Source organism: Pagrus pagrus (genome assembly GCF_965226575.1).
Source record: "Pagrus pagrus genome assembly, chromosome: 24".
NCBI classification, from domain to species: Eukaryota; Metazoa; Chordata; class Actinopteri; order Spariformes; family Sparidae; genus Pagrus; species Pagrus pagrus.
In genome coordinates, this window is record NC_140206.1 from 11,538,750 (window position 1) to 11,562,033 (window position 23,284).

The window sequence follows — 23,284 nt, forward strand, 5'->3', positions numbered from 1 at the left end:
CTGCTGGAGTTTAATGTCTCCGCTAGTCATCGCATCACCAGAGGAGCAAACAGATGCACCAATAAAGCTGTGAAAGCCAATAATGAGTCAATAATAAATACTCGGTGAGATATTAGTCAGCCTCTCCCTCTCTCCCTGCAGACCGGAGAGCAGCGGTGTGTCTGTCTTCTGCTGCCGATGCTAATGACGATGATGAGGGCAATGATGGAGACGCCGCCGGCACCGCCCATCCTGTCTACCCGGGCCTGCAGTTCTGCGCCAGCCAGTACACAGACCGAATATATCTTTACTCCAAGGTACCGCAGCCGGTGTGAGCGTGTGATTGTGCATATTGGATAATGGTTAGGCTCAGCGGGGGGGCAGAGTTGCTTTAATAATGATTCTTTCTGGCGTCTCTCTTTTTTTACTCAAGGTTGGGAACGAATGTTGCAGTAAGAATGGATTTTATAATGCTTTTCCCTTAAAGTGACACCTACACTTACAGCATTATTCCACAGGTTGACGCTAGCCAAGGAGCATTAGCTGTGGAAGTAGCTATGGCTTTAGTTTTTTCTCAGTTTTTTCTGTGATGTTTGTGTTTTCGGGCACTCAGTATCCCCTTAGTATGAGTATGGCCATTGGTTTTGAAGACGTCGGCAGTGTCCTAATGAAAGCAGGTTGTTTTGTCATTGTACAGTCAATCAACACCCTCACCTCTCCTTACGTTAACTGCATTCTAGCATGAAGGCCTGCAATATTTGAAAAGGGGGAAAAAACAAAAAGAAAATACCACGTGAACACTTCTGTTGTCTAATGTCCCTTTAGTATAAAACATTGTACAACGGCTGATATGTCACACTTTTGTGTACTGGGTATTACATTTTGAAATGTTATCCGCAGCTATTTGAAAATGCTAAAGTTCAAACCCATCTTGTGCAGCTTTAACTGTCAGAGAACAAGAGCTCCTCTTACTTTCTAAATTAAAGTCAGAAGTGTCTGATGTAGTCATTTTTATTTCAGGTCTCAAGGCAGTATGAATAAATACAACTGAAAGGGCATGCAGAGTTTTGATACCCCCTCGATGTTTTGTTCCTCACCAGCTTGTTCCCGCTATATTCAGCTGAACAGTGAACAAAACATAATTAATTCCTTATTTCGAGCGGGAAGTCTCATTGAGATCAAGATCTCTTTATCAAGATGGAGCCGCAAACAGCCATACAAAATACAGACATGCAGTTCTTGCACATATTGCCAATTAGCAAACCTGATAGATGGAGAAAAGATAACGTTGAGAAGTCAAGGTTCAAGAAATGTTTTCTGAAGTAATGGTGATTGAAAGGGCTACGAGTTGTTCTAATTTCAAGTTGCATGGCAACGGAAGCCAACTTTGATGAACGTGGAAAACATGCTATGATTTGTCATTATAGTTTCAACACAGTAACATTATTACTGAATCACCTTGATGCTTGACGCTAACCCTGATTCCCTCCCGTCTCACAGAGAGCCTGTTCGAGTCGTCTCACCGTGTTTTTTCTTTCTTTTCTTCGAGATTGATCGAGGCTGTGCGGTAAAAGGGGAAAGAAAAGCTCTTCAAATCCATTCATATTCTCTGGTTCAATACAAATTAAAGGTTTAGGAATTACCAAAGGATTACCAATACGATTTAATAAGGGTCTGCCCATCGCCGAGCCCGCTTCCAACTTTCCGTCTCTCATCTTCAATCCTCCTGTATATGTCAGCGCACGAGAAGACAGACGTGAAAGGCTTTCGTTTAATATGTCTTTCATTTATGTGAATTTAAAGGGTCGACAGATGTAGTGCATCAAAATCAGCTGACTTGTCGTGAAAAAAGCTCTATCATATATTTTTATCAGTATCGAGGAGCTAATAAGGAGCCAATAACGAGGACTAAAACGCAGAACATTTTTGCATCACCTGCGTAGGTTTTGTCCCCCAACTTTATGGAAGTGTAGTGCTAAATCACCTGAGTACACCTTTAATATTACTGCTTTCTGTCTTCTTGACGTACCTCGGGCTAACAGCGTAAAAACAAATAGTTGCTAAGAATGTTCAAAGTAAAAAACGCTAAACCCTCGCTGCTCCGTTCAAATAGTGATGAACGACAACAACATCGGCAGACAGTGGAGGGAATGTGTGTTGGATCAGTCATAAATTTTTAGATATCCTCTAACAAGCTGCAGTCGGTTCATCTCGGAAAAGAGCTGACCAAGAGACAACAACAAGCAACCAGTCATGTTATGTTTTTAAGAAAGTCGCGGGGGGCTTTCGTGTGCAGACTTGAGGTGTTTCATTCAGATAATCAAGTAAAATGTCCTTTCAGCTGCTTTTGTCGTTGCACTTTCTGGCACTTCCTGCGCCCTAGCATACTAAGATAAACTACAGTTTAACCCCAGTCTGACTCTGATTACACTCCTGTGCATTCTTGGCACTCTTCTTGAGGGCCACTTGCCAACAGACCTCCGTATTGATCGGATTGTGATACTTAACGCCCTTTTGTTTCATTCATGAGGGATCAGATTCCTTCCCCGCTAACGCAGATAAGAGACAAGAGGGTTTTACATGGAGAAGTCCAAAGCGCTGAACTGAATCACCAATGGAATATTACCCTGATGGCAATAGACAAGTGTCATGTACGCGTGGCTGAGACGATAAGCCGTGGAGATAAATGTCCCCCGCTGTCGTTTAAATGATAAACTGTAGGAATTTGGCTGGAAAGCTGTCACATCGGGATAATCCTGGACCAGGCGTAGAATTCACACAGGGGGACGCTCAGAGCACAATCAGAGGAAGATTTGTCACCGGGGTTTGAATGAGAAATATTGAGAGTATTAAGAATTTTATATCCATTTTCTACACATCAAACAGTTGTTTTATTCAAGGATTCGCTGTTCCGAGGTGGGTGGGTGGCTCGTTTCATGTCAACAGCAGGAGAGGAGCAGATGTGTGGGGTTTACCTTTGAGTGACTCCCCGTATTTTGTGGTACTCATTGTGACGAACCCCCGAAATAATCCATTAAAATGCCATACAAATCCATAATTGTCAGGGCCATATCTATAGACAATGTATTATGTATTATATCTGCAGGGATCAACATAAGGTTTTGTTTATGTGCCTTCATCTGTGTAGAAAAGTGTTCCTGTTAGCTCAGAGTGCAGAAATAGCTATTAGCATCAAGCGAGCTTAAGCCTATCTCTGTAATATTTATTCAATTCTGCTTGGATGGTTTCATAAGAGTAAAGTTTTGCTTGCAGGCATGTAATGTCTCGGTTCGTCAACTTTGTCCATTCATTCCTTTGGGTACCTCCATGATCCCCGGTGTAATTTGTCTGTTGATGGTTTTGGGACAAACTCACTGTTCATTTCTTGCTACCTTCTTGCTAGCTAACTAGGTCTTGTTAGCAATATTTATGCTAGTAGCTGCCATTTCTCCCATCACATTAGCTATTTTGAGCTTGCAGGTGTCTATAAATGTGATTCATGTCGTACAAAAAGAAATAGAAACATGTGACACCAAGTGCAACGTTAAAAACCACTTCTAATTTTGTCAGTTTCCAGCAAGTTGCTTAATTTATGAATAATGAAAATATCCGTCCAGAAGTTAACTTATCATTGTGGAAGTGTATTCTGTCCCCTATTATATGAAATCCTAAATACTCGGAAATCAAAATTACTTTAAATTCATGTATGCTTAAAATAAGATCTATTTTTTACTGTAAATAAATCAACCTCGAGAGAATTCTTGGACTATGAGTGTATAGTGTCATATTTTAACATTGTTGTTGTCAGGTTTTGAAGTGAAGCCATGTTTTGAGCTTGTTATTGAGGAGGATAGTTCATCCCTTTTCAATCACAACGAGCAAGCCTCTATTCTCGCTCCATGCTGTTACAGCTCCAGCGTTCCCCTGACTCTCCATGATATTTATTTTACCATAATCCAGATAAACACCGGGGCCTCTGTGCACTGAGGGTACAGCTCAGTAAAAACTTCCTAATGTTGATTTGTATCTCCAAATCCATGTGTCGGCTGCCGGCAGGTATTAACCTTTAAACTTTATCCTTTCTCCCGTCTCCTTGCCTGTCCTCTCCATCTGCTGTTTCCATTCCTGAAGTGGCTCTAATGGCGAAATCCAGATTGTGGCTTTTCCCTAAATTCACTGGTCAGCCTCTTTCTTTTACAATGTTCCTGTTTGGCACGGTCACTGCGGTGTGAGTGAGGGTAAATTGCTTCTCAGGCTTCCAACTGCCAGTAGTTAGTGCTAATGACGGAGTAATAACTGAATATGTTCTTTACTGTGGTTATTTTTTTCAATGATTATGCACCTACGTCCTGACTGCGGCAGTGTGATTGCCCATAATCACAGTGAGGTATGTTCTTGTGGATATATGGAGGCTTTTTTTTATACGCATCATAATGCTCATTATTTCTATAACTAATGCATGCGAACTGTCTAAAGAGAGGCATTAGCTTCAAAGTGGTGTACGTATATTGGAATAAAGGGGAGGAAACGAGAGATATCGCTAACGAGCTCCCTGGTTAACACAAGAATTACCATGACAACCAATATGGAATAAAGTGTATCTGAATTACAGGACTTGAATGTAATTGGATCTAAGTTCTGTACGTTGGTCATTAGAAATCTGATTGCTTGGCTAAAAATATCTGTAGCTTAATACAAATGGAGCTACAGTACACAATGAAACTAATTGCATGTAAACACTATGAAGCTGGTTCTGTGGCTCGTAATTATAGAGGGTTTCTGTGCTGCAGTTGTCATGCATGTTTCATACAAGACCTTACAGCTTTCAGTAGTTTCAGCATTAATTCAATACAGACTGATTTATTCTCATGTGAATGACAACTGTTACATTAGTTTTGTACTGTGGACCATTTGCAATAAGCCCATTGAGGCTGTACACAGCTGTGCTTCGAGCTAAATGCTAACTAAATAACTAAAATAAATTGTTTGGGTCAGATGAAAAGTGAAGGGATCACAATAGTTTAGTGTGACATGAATGACTGTACCAAATTGAAAACCAAAAATGGTGGCGCTACAGGACGCACACTGCACACAAATAAATAATTGTTTAGATATTTCAATCTATTAAAGGTGCTCTATGTAAGAAACAAACAACACCAACACTCCCCTAGTACTTAGAGCTCCCAGTCTGGACCGCTAGCTGCATGGCTAACTGAGCTAACTAGCTACTGGCAGATGCAGTTAGCAGTTACTCTGGTGATATGCTGCCCCCTATTTGTTTGGAGGATGAATTCAAAAGGCGGTCATTTCTTACATATTGCATCTTTAAGTCTTTCAGCCGGGGTAACTACAAGGTTACTACGTTTGATGCTAATCCTTGAGGAAACTCTTAAATGAAATAATTTTGCAGTTTAAACGTGGAACACAGACAATAACTGAAGTCAAACAGTTGTGAGAAACACACTTGAAAGTTAGCAGTGCAGTAAGACGATGTCAGGATGTAAGGCAACGTCACTACTGGAACAAACTTTACTGGGCAGTTATGGCACAGTCATTTAAAGTATTTTCATAACTGCAGTCGGCCAAAACATGACAATATTCTCAACTCGTAGCTGGATGCGTAAAACTCAAATTCAGAAAAATACATACACATTATATTCATCAGATTTGAAAAGCTGTGTGTACGTCTGATTCTGTTCCATAAATCTTCGTTTCCAATCCCACAATTATCCATAAACAGACGTAGAAACTCCCTTAAACAACCCTTTGCATATTGAAACACGTGCCTGTCCAACCACTTATCAGAGCTAGAAGGACAGATTAAAAGAAGCACAATGCGTGACCGTTGCGCATGGCTGTGGATATTAATAGCGCCCGCACATGTACCTGTAAACCATCATCACAGTGATATCTCAATCATTACTAAATGTCAGCAGGACGAGCTGTGTTTATTGAAACAGACTTCATAACATGCTTCTCAATTCAGGATGGAATGAGACAGGGACATTAACATTAACAGGGAAGCAGTGGTGCCATGGTAAATAAAAGTAATAAAATTCATCAATCATTAATAATGTAGAAGTTCATAAATGAGCCTCACTTCCCCACACTTTATATATAAACACATAGATCACTGGGACAAAACGACACGATGCTTTTTACACAAATAAAGAAATATCTCCATATATAACGTTTGCTGAATTAACACAGATGTCCAAATAGTTACGAATTTGTTGTAGGCTGCATTTGACAAAGTTTCTGAAGTTTTTCCTCAAAAACTCACAAAAATTAGCGATTTTTTAAAGGAAGTTTGGTGAATTTCTCCACCACCTTCTAAGAGGTAGCCTATGTTGATTACTGCTTACTGTATTTGTAAAATGTGACATGTTTACCGTCAATAGATTGTCGTCCTCATTCAGTTTAGTCTCAACAGTGGAATCAGTTGAAACTGTGTTGGGAGGTTAGACGCAGTTCAGACACAGAAGGAAAGACACAAGCTAATGTATTGCCTTTAATGCCAAATATACAAGAAGACATGAATAACTTTGCATTTGACGTAGCAAAGTTTCTCCTCACTCCACAACTCTTAAAAACATGAGATTTTGTGAGGAAGTCTGGGTTTATTGCGGCTTCTTGATCAATAGTTAAATCAGTTTAAACAGAAAAGTGCATTCACAAACATCTGCTGCTGGCTACGAGAGCCCAAACATGAAAGTTTCATTACAGTGAGCTACATGTTGTTTTGAAGAAAACTTTACTAGACATCAAAGACTTTAAGTCTTTTCTAACCCAAGTGGAGGAACAGAAAACATTCATCACAGTTGGATACAGCCCCTGTTTGACTTCATCCTGCTAGTTCACAGCAACGCCATCTGAGACAGTAATATTAGCATTAAATGGACTTCTTTTGTCGTATCTTATGAGAAAGGAGAAGGACACCCACCGACATGTATTTGATAGCATGAGTGAGATTTCCATCCCTCCTCCCAGGCTTGTATGGGAGTTATATAACTACAATATTACCCTGACATTTATTCTCGTCAGGCAAGTGAAACAATATCTCCGCTGCTGCATCGTCATTCACTTGGAAGTACACTGAGCAAGTAAACGTGCGTGGTTGTGTTTGTTTGCTTTGGTAACACCAGTGACTCAGCAGCCAATCCCACGTCTCACCAACTGTTTGGGCAGGAAAACACGAGGAGCCCGTCAGGAACCTCCAAAGAACCATGAAGGGTGTAGCGTAGTGGTGCCACTATGCTCTGGAGCTCCGTTTACAGCTTTAAACAACCACTGAGTGTGTTTAACGGATATTTATCTCTGCTTTGTGGATGAGAGTGAAGGGTTAGGGCTGAAAACTGTTGTCTGTTCTCAACTACATTAAGTAAACCTGCAGTGTTTGTTAAGGTTTTGGCGTATAAACTAAAAAATAATCATTAATCAAGAACTTTGCAGATTTAATTACCGTCAATCGATTAATAATTTCAGCTCTATTAAGATTAACTGCTTCAATTACATGGTGCCATTTGAAGTCCCAATGTGATGAGCTGTTATTCATGTAAACCCTCAATACAAATATAAGAATAATATAGCTGATATGGTTCTGTTTTTATTCCTTTCAAGACTCCACAAAGACAAATCTTACCCAATCTACTATTTAGATATTATACAAATAGTTTTTATTTTTTATGATATAAATTTGATTGCATTTTTTTCCTATGTTCCTCTGAGAACAGCTTGTTTATTCAGTTATGGAAAAGATAAATATTTCTGTGTTTGTGTTGTAAAAATAAAAATTCCGAGTTTGAATTTGTTCTCCAAATCAACATAGCGCCCCTTTAAGAATTATTGGTTTATAAAAAGGAGAAGCAGGAACACAAAGTCCTCATAAAAACTGCTGGCAGCTTGTTCGGTGGATTATCAACGGATAGAGCGATGGCGACACCGTTTCTGGAAAGAAATGTTTCTGGTTAGATTTTTCGTTTTTTCAGCCTGAGCACCGGCAATGAAATTCCATTTACCGTCACTGTATCGGGCTGGAGGCAGAAATCTCAGAGACAGATATCTCAAAGCTTCTGAAAATGAAACCCAAACTATCTGCCCGGAGAGATATCACTATTAATGGATTTGTCGAAAAAAAGAAAAACTAGCATTCCTACTATGAATCTTCAATAACAGGTGTGTAAACAGTTAAGGAATGATTCATAACAGCGTTGTAATTTATTATTAAAGCTAAATATTATCAGAAAAAATGCACAGACCTTAAAGATATCAGAGATATACATGTATACAGACTTTGTATAGGATGACATGGGCTACGCTTCTACATTTTAACACCCTTAAGATTTGTATCATTAATATTGTAGTAGCTGTAGTAATAGTGTTAGTAGTGGTAGTAATATTAGTAGTAACAGGAGTAACAAATCTTCTTGCTTTGTCTTCTTCTTCTCCGTCTGCTCATCTGTTAGGATGGTACTCCACTGAACCTGAGCTTCGTCCCGCTGGACATCAAACTAACCAACTGGGACGACCTGCCCGAGGCCTTCAGCCAGCGCCGGGAAAATCGAATACAGGTCTGCCCTTCCCGCCAGGCTCTGTGTGTGTGTGCGCCTCCTGCAGGTGCTTTGATCTTCGTGAGTGTGTGTGGGTGTGCACGTGGATTGGGGGCGTTTACACGAGGGAGATGTTCCTGCTTAATGTGTCATTACTGTGAAAATCGCCTTAAAGGGGAATTCCAGTGGAGTTGACTTTTAGGTTTTAAAATGTACCGATAGTCTTTTTTCTGATTGATTGGAAAGACAAGACAAACTCAATCATGTGACTTTACACAGTTTCCAAGATGACAGAAAGTTCAACTTAAGCTGAAGAGTGTAGTTAAAAGTTTCTCAGCTCGTAAGCCCATAGGCTGCTTTAAGGATGACCTTAATTTTAGACTAAGATAATTTAGTGTGATATGACAGTCAGTAGGGCTATCTCCCCAATCCCTCTGACCCAATGAAGATGAGGCACAAGGCTATTAAACAGATATCAGACATGCGTGTGTCACTCCCATGTGAAACTAATGACACCACTGATCATGAGGAAGAAGCGCGGTAGAAGCCCGGCAGATAGGAGGAGCGAGGACGCCTACATCCACCACTGCAGGGCCCGAAAGAGGGAGCAGGGAGGAGGAGGGGGGGTGATGGAGAGAGGAAATAAGAGAGGGGGCGGTTTGGGGGTTTGGGCAGCCAAGGATACCAGCAAAAAGAGAAAGTGCCGTTTTATGAGGGTCGTTAAAGGAGACGGATCATCGCCTCAAACGACCCCGCATGCCAACCAGCTAATATTAAATCCTGCAATCTGCTGTGGCAGTAACGGAGCCGGCTGACAGACGCCCCACCTGTCACGTTGTTTATGTTGGTTTGTAAAACGAAGGCGTGAGTTGCATCCATCCTCTGACCCATCATTTATGCCCTGTTACTCTCCAATTGTCCATCAAAATCAATACTGAGCAAGCAGTTTAATGTGGGCTGCAACACGGCTCGGACGTGGAGGCACTGGTGCGTAAACTCACCTACACACAGTGAAACCAAAGCCAAGCAAACGTTTCAGAGAGAATAAATGAGAAACTATTATAAATCTATAGTTTAGTCAAGGGAATTAAACACAAATAATACATTTCTAACTAGATGATTGCTTATTGTAAGGTTGCGTTGACTGTGCTGTATAAAATATGGATGGAGCATTCTTTCAAGGGGGGTTACTCCACTGGTTTCAAAAAGAAATCTGATTTTATATAAGCTTATGAGAAAATGACCCTACTTCTAACTTGACTTATTACCTCAGTAAACAGTTTCCACGTGAGTTTATGGTCTCAATCGCTAGTTTCAAGTCTTCTTCAATCCAGCACGATGTTCGTTTTGTAAATGATGGTCCCATTTAGAGGAAAATAGCATAAAGCTTGTGATTGACAAGTCGTTGCCACAGCGGTGAGTATTTCCAGCAGCAGGACGTTGGGTCTGTGGGATTGAGACAAAATAAACTACGGTGTGTGATCATGGCAGTGAAGGAACATGCTTTGATACACACACAACACAGAATATCACCAGCCTCCTCGTTTAAGAGTCAAAAGCATGATTAAGATACGACTTTGTCCAGCCTCACAGTCATAAATCAAAGCCCTCCCAGTTTCCGCCCACACAATGTCTGATACTCACCTATTAACCCATCTGACCTTTGGAGGAGCTGAAAGCCAGAAACTCCAGCCCACTCTCCCCTTCAGTCACGCCTTTTGACATCTGATTCGACTCCCGTGACTTTCGGCTGACCTTTGACGACCTTGTGATACAGTTACCATCTCAGGATTTTTGTAAAGCTTGTTTGTAGTATTCATCTGTATCCCTGTCAGGAGTTCTCCAGCAATCCAGTATATGTATAGCAGAGTTTCTGTGATCAGTCATGACATTACATCAATGCTGACTGCAGTACTTTGACCCTTGATCTCCTTCTGGGCTAAATAGAAAAAACTCGTGCTTCCATAGGAATATCAGCCTCACGCTAGAAACTCTAATCTCAAAATACAGCTGCTCATAAATTCAGTATTATCATTTATCAAAACTACAAATTCATATTATCCAAATTAATGATCTTGAGCCAACCAAAAAAAAAAAATCCAGTTGCTCCAGCTGGTTTTGTGAAACTCAGGACCGCCTCTCTCTGGAGTTCTCTCTCCTGATTGGATAAAATGGGCAGGGTGATTACTGTTGAAATACAGAGCTATTCAACTATTATTTTAATAAAACGAAATCACTTTCAGCAGCTTTAATATTGTTGACAGTCAAGGTGCTGGTCTCTTTTGAGTTTACAATCAAAAGAGTCAGAATTAAGGCACAAACATGGTAAAAATATAAAGCTTTTATATATATTTGGTAATTGTATATGATTTGGCATACATTTGCTTTACCCTGTCATTAATTGACGTGAGACAATATGCTTATTAATAACATTATAATCATTTAAACTGTTGCATCCTTAAGTCACGCCTGAGTCAAGTCGTTTTATCGTGTCGCGCTGTTTCTTTATCCTTATCTGTTTTACCTGATGTTGATCTGCTGCTGTTTAACAATTGCTTTTAATGAATAATAAGTAATATTACTGTCAAAACAAAGCAAGCGGCTCTCTGTATAATGCATACTGAGTTTTATCTTCACACAAATAGTCTTTTTATTCTGAGAGAAGGTATCATCCATGAAAAAACAACACTCTCAGTGAAATATACGTAGGTAAATTGCCCATTAGGCCTCGGTGCTTGGTTTGCTATTTGTTATTTTGCCAGCAGATTTTCTTTGAATCCTTGACTTGGCTGAAAGCATATACAGCTTTCTCTTGGTTTGATGAGTTTTATTCAACTATCTCGAAAACTGTCTCCTTGTGTGTGTCGGTGTGTGTGTGTGCTCTGCAGATTTGGATTGTTTCTTCTCAGCTCAAGTGTATTGTGAAAATTGGAAAGCTCAAAAATGTTTTGCTCTTAAAGAGGCTCCAATATCCAAACAATCAATTGTTGCATTGAAGATGAGGGGCTCCAGCGGTTTCATCTTTCAAATTGAATATGAAGTGACTTGTCGTCTCCCCCCCGCAGGTGCTGATGTTCGTTCAGGAATGGGGCAGCCTGGCAGCCATGAAGCAGAAACTGCTCCGACGCAGCGGCCTCCTCTTCCACAGCCCCACTCTGGGCTTGCAGCAGCTGGCCGCCACCCAGCGCCCTCACTCGAGTACCAAGAGGTCAGATTCTAGCTGGAAATGTGTTTTTCAAGGAAACTACTGCTACTTTGACTTTCAAAAACCTAGTTGTGTTTAAACATTTTGGTGGTATTTGACTGTTTATTCCAGTAGGTGATCAATCATAGCTTAAAATAATCAGGCAGGCTCGTCAAGATTGATAAAGAATTGCGCGTGATACTGTAGTAAGAGCAGTGCTCGCCTGTGAGGGATTGTCTTTCTGTTTAGCCTTTCTAAAACCGAAAAAACAAACAAAGAAAGGAATGGTTTGAACATTTTGTATATCTGCTTTAAAGGGGCAATATCTAATTATTTTAGTTGAAAACATTCCTATATCAGCTAGCATCAATGTTAGCATGATTAGCAAGCATGATTAGCTAGCTACAGTAGATGAAATGTGCCTGCAGCAGTTGTATTTTTTTAGGCCAGTGGTTCTCAGACTTTTTTATGTTGTTTTCATGACCCCTAAACTGCCAAAAATGAGACCACAGGCCCCCATTTGATAAGATTTATGTTTTCTGATGTTTTATTACAGAAAGTGTATGAAACCCATGACCAAAATACAGTCAGACAATCTCTTATTGTGTTGGATGGATGGAAAACACAGTAAAAATAATCTAATTTTAGCAACAGATCCTTAAAACTGGCCCTAAGGGTCCCCGGACCCCACTTTGAGAAGCACTGTTTCAGTTGACAAAATTGGTGGTTTCCTCTGTCTGACACTTTACTTAAAAAATTAGTGAAAACTTGAAGAAGTAAATCTTCCTCCGTTGTCGTCGTCAATAAATCTGTTAACTGTATCAAGGGGAAGAAGAAGAAGACATATTTTCCCCTCTAAGCTGATCGGTAAGTAATAAATCGATGTAGCGTCCCTGTTGTGCCAGCGTGTGAACATTTTAAAATGGTGGAAATAGCGAGATGAATTAGTTTCTAACATTATGTCAGAAACCGAGAAGCAATGTGGGAGATTTTACAGAGAAACGAGCAGATTTGTAAATACTAACTGCCCCAGGCATCATGGAAGGCTGAATAGTATTTATGTGTGTGTGTGTGTGTGTGTGTGTGTGTGTGTGTGTGGGTGTATCAAAGGGTGTCAGCTGAGGCGTAAGAGAGGATGGGATGAGTGCTGTGTATGTGTACATGTGTGTTTTTTGACAAACAAGCATTGTTGCTGGCACACTAATTACAGCTGGCGTGGATAGAGGCAGGGAGAGTTTGCCAATTACAGGGTAGACTGGTGTGTGTGTGTGTGTGTAAGTGAGAGAGAGTGTTTCTCGACCGGGGAACGTGTTTGGGTGCATGAACCTAATCAAGGTGTGAGTAGGAGGCAATTGGCCCGGCTTGATTTGATACCTGTTTGATATATTCACTAATCAGAACCAATCAAGCTCCAGCTTCGGCTCAGCGGGGAGATCGCGGCTCACCTTCGCAGCGCTGAGACGCTCGGTTTTCAACTACTTGAAACTTAATGCACTTTGCCTGGGTTTCCAACACCGTGGGTATTTTCGTCATAAGCCACTCACGGTGATTTACAGTGATTTTAGAAGAATTAGGAGGATTTAAATCCAGTTTGCATCCTGCCTAAGTACGTCTTATTGCTGAAATGACTGCCAACGTTGGCTATAAATGGAGTATTGCTTCTATAATACAACATTGTTATAAAGTAAGAATGTGAATACATTTTTTTCAGGTATATATACATTAATTTTTTCTTTATATTGGTGTCTAATTTTATTGGTTACTAAGAAACGGGAGGTTAGTATGATTCACTTCCAAAACTACGTAGTGCCCCTTTAACTATTGTCCAGGCAAAGGTTTGTTATAACGTCTTCTCAGTGCAATACTTTATCCAGCCAATCATAACTGAGCACTGCAGCATTCAAGATATTCAAAATAAGATGGGTTACTTAAAATGAAAATGCACAGGTGAGCACCGGTTTAATTGAATTGGATGGAGAAAGATACTTTTTACCTACACAGCAGTCGTACACAAAATCAATGGAGGATATTATTTGCCTAGATTGCTAGAAGGGGGAAAAAAACAATCACATTGCACAGAACAACTCTTGATGGTAATGTGTGGATAAAATTGCATTTCTCAACATCCGCATAATATCATTATTTCTGAAATCGTATACTGTAGTACGTATACAGTATCTGAAACGACGGAAAACAGATAAGAGAACTGAAGGCATCGTGTTCTCACTGCAGCTTACGTTCAAGTTAATCCAGCAGTTTTAGATTGCACTCGCATAAAGTTTGAGCACTTGTAAGAGACAAATTTGATTGAAATACTGCAAAAAAAAAAATGATTTTACACTTCCCATCATGCAACTTGTCAGGGTCTTTCATTCAGTGTGTAACTGCCTCACAGGATTCATATGGCTACAGGTGTCACCAAATCAACAAGGACTGAAATCTTAATGGTTACAGCTGTAAATACAACATGTTTATCATCATCATCATCATCATCATACAGAGATTTAAAATACATAATTAGAATAGCACCCAGCAGAGAGCAGACCTAAAAGTTCCCTTTAATACCAGCCAAATTAATACACCTCTAATCCAACAAACCAACAAACAAACAAATGGACACCGATGAAAACATAACTTCCATGGCGGAGCTAATCATTTAACATCTTTCAGGCTAATAGTTAAACATACATATAAAACTAAGAATTTGTAGCTCCATCTTTCTCTGCGGTTGGACCAACGCTGTGTATGTAGACTTTTGCTGTACCAGCCTTGTATCACTGAGACCAGCGGGAGTTACAGGCAATCAATCATAGCAACTTCAGCTGAACCAGACCGGAGCATCGGCTTGTTAGTTTGATTTCACACAGCTGAGCAGGCCCTGGCCCCTGAGCTGAACCGTAGGCCGGCCTGTGAGGAGCCAGACTGCTGTCGGCGGCTCTGCAGCTCCGCAGGTACGCTGTCAGCAACCCGCTGCCACCACAGTGCTCCCGAAGCTGTGTGCATCAAATGGCTACCGGCACGAAAGCATGTCAACATAACCAGGAAAAACACAGCTAAGTGCTGTAAGAGCCGCTGCAACCTGTGAAACATGTTTACATTTACTGTAGCTGTCAAAACTGAGGAAAGTTGTCTTAAAGGCATCGCTGAAATACATTTTTTCAAATGAAAAAAGTGGAAACCACTGTGATGTCTGTACAGTAAATATGAAGCTACCGCCAGCAGCCAACCAGTTACCAAGCAACCAGCAGAGACTTTAGGAACTTACTGCTCTCGTCCAAGAAATAGTCCGTTACATAAGCTCCTGTACAAAAAAAATGTCGTTTTTATACTTTGGATTTTGTTCAGTTTAAAAAAATAACATACAGCATGTCGAATAGTGACGTTTGGAGGTCTGGTTGTTAGAATTTGTTACCTTTTGACAAAGCCAGGCAGCCATAAATAAATAAATAAAATAACTACAATTATCAACACAATGTGAATAAATAATAATAATAATAATAAAAATAATAGTTGTTATGTTATCTCAAATATGTCTCATATTGTGTGGCAGAGATATCTACTGAAGTTAGCATGCTAACCAGCTAGCCCCGGCCTGAAAACCTCTTTCTGCCAGCGGTCCATAGCTCCTGTGCTAGCAGTGTAAACGCCAACACTCCACTGGTAGTCCAGCTAGCTGCACAGCTAACTGAGATAACGAGCTAATGGTATCTACAGTCAGGGATGTATAAAAAGTTTCCAGTAAGCGGCAGTAAGCAGGTACTCTGGTGTTACTCTGGGTTACCAAATCTTGCATATTGCGTGTTTGCTAGCTTATTTTTCTGCTGCATTCCTTGGGCTGCTCCCGCCACCAACAGTTGGTCAGTGAAATAGTGTGAAACCCGCAGGAATGTATTGCTGTTTGTATTTCCCACGATCTAAACAGCAGAGCGAGCCACTTGTGTAAACATTGCTCTGTAGTGCCACCAGTGGTGAGAAACATGTATTGCAACAAGCAGTGCATTAAGGAAGTAGCGACAGTCGCCTTAGCGTACAGAATTACTGTCCAAGAACCGAGCTGCATAAATGCAAAAACATACATCCACTCTCTCCCAGAAGCGCAGTTGGACTCCAGTTTAGTGTAAGGTATCTCGTTTCATCCAGCCTCTGTGCTGGGACTGTTTGAAGCAAAGGAAGCTCGTGTGTTTGATGGAGACTTACCTTCTTCCTCATCTCCCCTCAGCTCCAACAGAAACTTCTCCTCTTTGATGTGTCTCCCTCCTCCACTTTCTGCCTCCTGTCATCCATCTTTCCTTTATTTATTTTTTTTTCTTTCCATCTCTCTCCCAAAGGAAGCATTCTGTCCAGATGGAGGTGGTTGAAATGCATGAAAATGTCCCTGCATATAGCCCGCGGGCCTGAGCGGAGATACTAAAAGCGTGGTTTAACAGTGGCAACACCTACCCGTTTAAATAGCAGGGTGTTTCATGGAGGCTGGTGTTTTTATTAGCAATCAGGGAGAGAGTGCAGTCAGGATGGAAACGCATCATGTCGCCGTTCAAGAAGAATTAAATAACCCATTCATATTTACATTTGTTTTTCTATGAAAGGACGACAAGCCTTTGATAGTCCATTCACTGACAGAGTACAGGTGGCACACACCCCTGAGGACAATTTATATATATTTTCTGGCGGACACTCTGTTTCGTTCAGGAAAATGTAAACTGGTTTTAACATTTAAAAAGGCAACATAGTGCTACATATAACCACAGGCATGTTTGATCTTTGCGTCTTTCACTGCGTAGTTAGTTAAATAGATCTCATTTGTCTACAAGTCTTACAGTTTCTAGGAGCCGTTCCAGTTATCGATTTGATTTCAAAGGCGGCGGCGCTACAGTTTGTCTGCCAGCAGTGAAGTTTCATCAAGTTCAAAAATAGTTTAAGAATTGACAAAGCTGTCAGAACAAATGTTATTGAGATACGACATCCTACATAACAATTAGCGGACAGCTTCATCACCTGAGTCGTCGGTGAAACAGCCTCATAACACAGTCGTCGCCTCCTGTCTCTACATCTATTTCTTCTGCGTAGCCCTCACTTTTTAAAGCCGCCAGTTTGCTTTTCACTACTTTAAAATCTTTTTTCTCATCATCTGCTCTCTTAGTAATTAATTGGTCCATTTAAGTAGTGGTGCCTACATTTTTGTAACTTTGCCGGAGCAGCTTTTCACTGATTGCCACTAATGAATCTATTTGTGCTCGATAAAACAGAAACCTTTTCTGTGGGTGCGGAACAAAGGTGCTATGTCACCTTGACTCGGTGTGAAGAAATAGTCCCGTTTATTTAAAGTCAAAAATGTGTTTTCCTCCTTGTTACCAGAGTTAAAATGTTTTTGCTTCACTGCGTGGAACGATGTGCACGCTAGAAGGCCGTTTCACATTCATCTGCCCTGAAGAGTAAATCGTCTCTGTGCTCATTGAAAAGCCGAATTTAAGAGGAGCAAGATCTGTGACATCACAAATAGTTCGGAGGACAAGATTCAGCATACACAAGTGTCTTCTTTTAAAATGAAAAATAAGTAGGTGTATGTGGTCAATCGATTTCCGCATTTAAAACTCCCAACACAACCTGTTAAATCTGTTGTGGATATGTAGCTTTGACAGTCCTGTCTTTAACAATTTCTCCATCTCTTAAAACTAAAATGGTCCTTTGCTGTATTGGTATGTAGCTGGCTAGTGAAGTAGTGGCTGGTTTGTTTCCCAGAATAAGATAATATCCACTCTGCCATGGTGTCTCTGAGCAAGACAATGAGGCTCTATCGGCTGCAAGACCGGTGTTTACTAGCGAAGTTTGGCCTCTGACCTTCTTGTAGAGGAGGACAGAGAAAGGATAATTGCTCTATGGGGACCATTAGAGTGTTATATCATCCCTCTGTTGAAAGCCTTTATGTTACCTGGGGAGATCTGTTGATTGGTCACTTTTCTCTCAAGACCTCAGCAATTTTCTTCCACCAGAACAAACAAGTCAGTGATTTTTTCCCCCCCTCTGACTCCTCCTCACCTTTACTTCATGTCAACTCTGACATCCCGGGGTCATTTTAATCCAGACCAGATTGACATGTAGTGTTTCGCGCAATCCCTCGACTCGCACACCTAGCGTCTGTGTTACAAGGGCCATAAAAACCAGTGGCAGTGCAGATGGATTAGATTAGATGATTGACGATCCCTGTGGGGAAATTAGATTGCTGCAGCAGCAACTGTAATAGGATTCAGCAGGGGAAGAGGACAAACAGAATATAAGCACACAAATAGAATCAAAAATAAATGAAAGTAAGGATTTGTGCATTTAAGCACAGTTTGGTGCCAAGAAAAATATAAACGCGCATCTGGCACTGCACTGAGGCAGTTTGTGGAGTTTGCCAGTTCTGTGGGTGATGGTGTGTGTTACATTCATGTGGGTGAGTCCCAGGATTACCGCAGTCTCGACCAGATGACTAAGATTACAGATACGCTCGAGCAACATCAAATTTCCCATCTTACCTGCTACTAATGCTGTCCAGAGAGAGTTTGTGAATCTATCTTCTTGCACCTACTCCCCCATGCTCTACATGTGAATCAGCTCTCTTCATCAGGCTCTCTGGTTATATAACAAATCCTCCGGTCCTTCACAGCCCCGTTTATCCCATTTTTCACAGGTACCTCGGCAAAGACGAGGTGGCCCAGGCCTCCCTGAGCAAGGCCCAGCAGGAGGGAGGCAGCGTGCGACTGGTCACCAAGGAAAACTTCTTCTCGAGGAGGAAGTCTGCCGCTGCGCTAACACCACCTGCTTCAGAGAGGTAGGTTGAAGGGACAGATGTGTGGGTGGATGTTGAGGGCAGGAGAGGTCAAGCTGTCCTCAGGTCTGTAAAAGTCTGAAATAATATCCTCTAGACTGAGAGTTTTACGCAACAGAGTCTTGAATATCAAAATTAGCTCTGGATGTAGCTGATATTATGCACTTGCTATATAATCTGTTTGCTTGGTCACACATGTAAAATCATCACCGACAGTATTAAGGTATAACAGATCATGTCCAGTCGTGTTTGCGGTTTTTAAAGATGAGGTTTCATGCTCTGTTCATGAGGGCGGTTTGTGTCATCGCGCGGCTTCCTCTTTGGGATTTGGTGTATTTTCATTTTCCTTCCCTCAGCTGTCTCCATGGAGATCCGTATTTGCCTTGTGGGAGAGGCACAAAGGCCCGCTGAGTGTGTTAGTACAGTAAATATAGACCATAATACAATCTACTGGGTGAGATGCAACGGCCAGCTCACCCCAGGAGGGAGAATCACTATGGAAACCAGCAGCAAACACACACTCTTTCTCGCATCTACACAGCAACTGGTGTTACATACAAATGCCTATGGAAGTGTCTTAAAGGTGCCAACCAGGATTTGTGCTTTAGTGCACCAAACATTGTACAGCTAGAGGAATCACAAAAACATCTCTGAAAATCTAAAGAAAAATGTAACATTTCTGTCCAGCTAACACAACAATAATTTGACAAAGTGACAAGATAGAGTTTTCTACAGCAAAACACTAGTACTTACCATAAGATGTTTTGATATACTGGCAAGACTATAATTTTCTCCAAAAAATGCCAAGTGAAAGCTAGCTTGGGAAGTGTTTGCAAAAGCTAAAATGTTTATCAGAAGCTAACATCGCCTACAAACTAATGCCCTGTATTAACAGCCTGCATGGTAAGGACAGTGGAAGGTAATTTGATAATGCGGTGGCAAGACAATTATTTTCTCAGAAAGCTGATTAGCATAAGTTGTTTAGCAAAAGGCTAATATTGTTCTGTAGCTAATTTGCTAATAGCCAGCATATTAAGGACATTTCAAAGATAATTTAATAAAGTGGCAAGACTATAATTTTCTCCAAAAAATGCTTAGCAAAAGCTAGCTGTTTGTCTGGTGAAAGACTAAAGTTTCTCTAAAATGTGATTAGCAAAAGCTAAAATGCTGCGCAAAGGCTAACATTGCTCTCTAGCGTATGTGCTAATGGCTAGCATAGTAAGGACATTAAAAATACATTATTTGATAATGTGGCAGGACTATAATTTTCTCAAAAAGATGATTAGCATAAGTTAGCTTGTTTCGTGAAACCACAGCTTTCTTTAAACAGTCTTTTAAATGTTTAGTGAAGTCTTTGCTATTATCATTAACATGATAATAGTTAGCATGGTAACAACGTGAAAATGATTGTGTAACAGCTTTTAATTGCCTGAAATGTATCTGTATCAATGTCCTGATTTTGATCAATTGTGTCGATGTATGATACTCAGCCCTAGAAAATGCTGCCATGTGACAATCACAGCTGTTTGCTGTAATATTATTAATGTTATAGCTGAGATGTACTGGATTTTTCCACTGTCTGGTGTGGTCGCCTTGTTGTCCACAGGAAGCGACCAATTAAAAAATTGTAACATAGCATCAGCCTCCTGATTATCAGTGAACAAGCACTCCACGGATTGACAGCTGGACTCACCAGCGTCAGATCTTTTTTCCTCGCTTGTGCCTTTGGTTTCCTTTGCTATGAAGCATCAGAGATCAGCTCGGCAGTAAACATTAGCAGGCTGTGTGCCGTTTGCTGAAGGCATGTTGCGTGATTTCTGGGGTTTGAAGTATGAGTTTTCTGAGAGTTACCTCATGCTGCAACGTAGAGCTGCCAACTTGCTCGCTTCCTTTGTGCATATATGAATTTAAATTGCTTTGAAGCTAAACGTAAAGCACATACAATAATTAATGAAAACATGTTGATGGTATGATTGCAACACAAATACATTCCTCAATAGCTGTTTGAATTATTTGATTTGATCAAGCACTCGACACTTGCAGTCGCTAGCAAACCAAGTATTTCTAGGTTAATATTTAATTTTCTTCCTACCAAGTACCATGTTTTCACCATACTCAGTTTGGGCACACCAGTAAAACGTCTATTTCTGTCTCTCTTTCATCCACTAGATGTTGCTGGCACAGCATTTGTCTCTTGGTACTTCCAATTTTTGGTATCTTCTCAACTTTGAAGCAGCAAGGTTCCTTTTTAGAGGGTTTTTTTTTTTTCTTCTCCATTTCAATGATTAAATCTCTCTCTGTAGTGCTCTGTCTCTCTGGCTCTTTGTTCCTCTCTCTGTCGGTCTGAATTGTAAACCATGGGGAAAGAGAATTTAGTCCATCTGTCCCCTCCAACGTGGCTCTAACACCCTGCTGGGACAACATGGCAAATGCCCAAAACCCGCTGTCCTCTGCCAAAAGGACAGGCATGCACATACACATACTTGTACAAGGGGATACATCACCACCGTGTCTATACACACAGTATGTAGACTTTTCCCACACACACACCAGCCATATGTCCATCACCTCTGCTCTCTGCAGAGTTGATGGACAACAGCTCACAGAGCAAACCGTGATGTTTTTTTTATTTTTTATTGGATGAATATACATCGAATTGTGTTTAGAAATTAGCTCTACATTAAATGGTGCCGCTGGTTTGCAGATTGAAGTCTATCGCGTTGGTCAAGGTAACGTCTCTTTCAAGTTTACCGCACAAAGGGCTAAAAAATCTGGAGCAGCCGCGCTGCCAGAATCAAAAAGATGGAGAGAATAGATTGCACACACAGATGGAATCCATTTATTTAGCTGCATTGGCTGCATTTTATCCGCCATATCCTGCGACATTGAAAACAGCTCTGAATACTGGATCTTGTCATTTCCTGACGCTACATTCAAGTATTTTCCCAGCCTTTGATCCGCTGCTAAGTTCACATTTATACAATTTATTCCACTACACAGAGCTATCATAAAATCCCAAATAGAGATTCAAATATTTCATTTATGTGTGAATTTTCCTGTTTCCTTTTTTTTTTCTTTTCATTTTTTCACTTGTAGATGTTGTTTCTGTCAACACAAACTCAATACATCCTCTGTACTGCCTCCGTTTCCACTACTAACTTGATAAATTCTGGATATTGTACATTTCCGCAACATTAATGTAATCAGTCGTGCCACACTAACGGCCCTGCTGCTCTGAGTTTGTCTTTTTAAAGGGGCCCTTCAGCACTTTTTATCACTATTATTGTACTTAATTAAAGAAGGCAGACTTGCAAGAGACTGATTTTTTCTTTTAAGGTCAAAGTAGAAGCAGCAAAGTCTGAGATATTTTAACATTTATTACGTAGTTAGACAAGTCGAGATTAAAAAACATTGGATTCTACATTTTCCCATAATGCACCTCAAGATAAACGCAAGCAGCCGAACACACATTTCTTGCTCTATGTGTCTCTGCAGGCAGGACAAGGACTCCTGTAAAATAGAAGAGGAGCAGCCGGCACCAGAGTCCGGCTTCCTGCAGGCGGTGGGCAGTGACGGCGTCCCTCTGTGTCTGTCCTGTCATCAGGCCTGCCCAACCACCGGCGGGGCCTGGGACACTCGATTCTGCAGCCACAGGTAGAGTGACACTAAATATACGCAGCTTTACGTACACGTGAATTATCGAGGGGGATATATTGAACATTTCCAGGTTGAAGTGTGGAGCAGACTTGTGTCAAACAGCAGATGCATGTAAGTCTTAGCATTAGCAGCAGATGGGGGGGATTCACGACGACGGTACAATCCAAGCAGTCTTTTTTAAGGTGCCAATCAAAGAAAAGCATATAAATTAACTTTCCAAACAGTTTGTGTGTGATTGACTTAAACTTTCCAGCAGCGATTGTCTTCTGTGCCAAAGCTCATCCATCTGGCACATAAAAAAATTCAATCATACTCCGAGCTTTAAGAGTTTCTTGTGCAAAACAAATCTAAAAATGCAACAGTGTGATGTTGACTTGACCTTGCTGCATTGTGGAAAGAATAATGTTTTGTGATGACTAAAATAGATTGCCTTTCTCAGATCAGACTGGAAGTCTTATAGTCGTTACAGTCCTTTTTCCTCACCCTTTCCTGTCACTCTTCAGTGTCTCGCTGTCCCTGAGCAGGAAGCTTCACTCTCTCCTCTGGTCACTCTGAATGAGACCGTCAACTGAATTCTTTTAAGTGGAAAAATGTCTATGTATCCCTTTATATCTGCTACTCATTTAAAGTGGAAATTCAATTTCCTCGAGTGGTTTTCAATGGCTGCCTCAGGTCAATCAGTCAAGGTGAGAGACTTCCCTGCTGTATACCTGGGTGTTATGTTATTATCTACATACAATGTCTCCTTTCAGCAGAGTCAACTACAGTGGAATAAATATGAATAAAGGATTTCAGCTGTTGGGTGTTGTAAACGTGAAGGTGGGACAGATTTGTTACGTTTCCCCACCCCTAGGTGTCAGGAGGAGTTTCAGCTGCGCTCCAGCCGGACGTACATGCGCTCGCGGGTGATGGAGGCAGAGCTAGGCATCTGTCAGCACTGCGGCCTCCACGCCCACGACCTGTTCCTGAAGGTCCGCGACGCCCCGCCCTCCGAGCGAAAGGAGATGCTGGAGAACACTTGGCTCGCCCAGCTGTCTCTCAAACAGGTAGAAAGCAATAATTTTTCTAATGGGTGTTTTAGTAGAAGCCGCATACAAACATATCTTT

General features: G+C 41.0%; 1 protein-coding gene across 6 annotated transcripts in view; it reads left to right on the plus strand.

The window, feature by feature from the left end:
* The window catches only part of zranb3 (zinc finger, RAN-binding domain containing 3), a 125,725-nt gene that overhangs the window by 98,120 nt on the left and 4,321 nt on the right, over positions 1 to 23,284 (plus strand). For all 6 annotated transcript variants that reach the window (XM_084347157.1, XM_084347158.1, XM_084347156.1 and 3 more), the window contains 6 exons: positions 142 to 296; positions 8,445 to 8,549; positions 11,594 to 11,736; positions 18,383 to 18,523; positions 22,016 to 22,174; positions 23,031 to 23,223. In XM_084347157.1, coding sequence (XP_084203283.1) covers positions 142 to 296; positions 8,445 to 8,549; positions 11,594 to 11,736; positions 18,383 to 18,523; positions 22,016 to 22,174; positions 23,031 to 23,223 — 896 coding nt within the window. The remainder of the gene's footprint in view (positions 1 to 141; positions 297 to 8,444; positions 8,550 to 11,593; positions 11,737 to 18,382; positions 18,524 to 22,015; positions 22,175 to 23,030; positions 23,224 to 23,284) is intronic.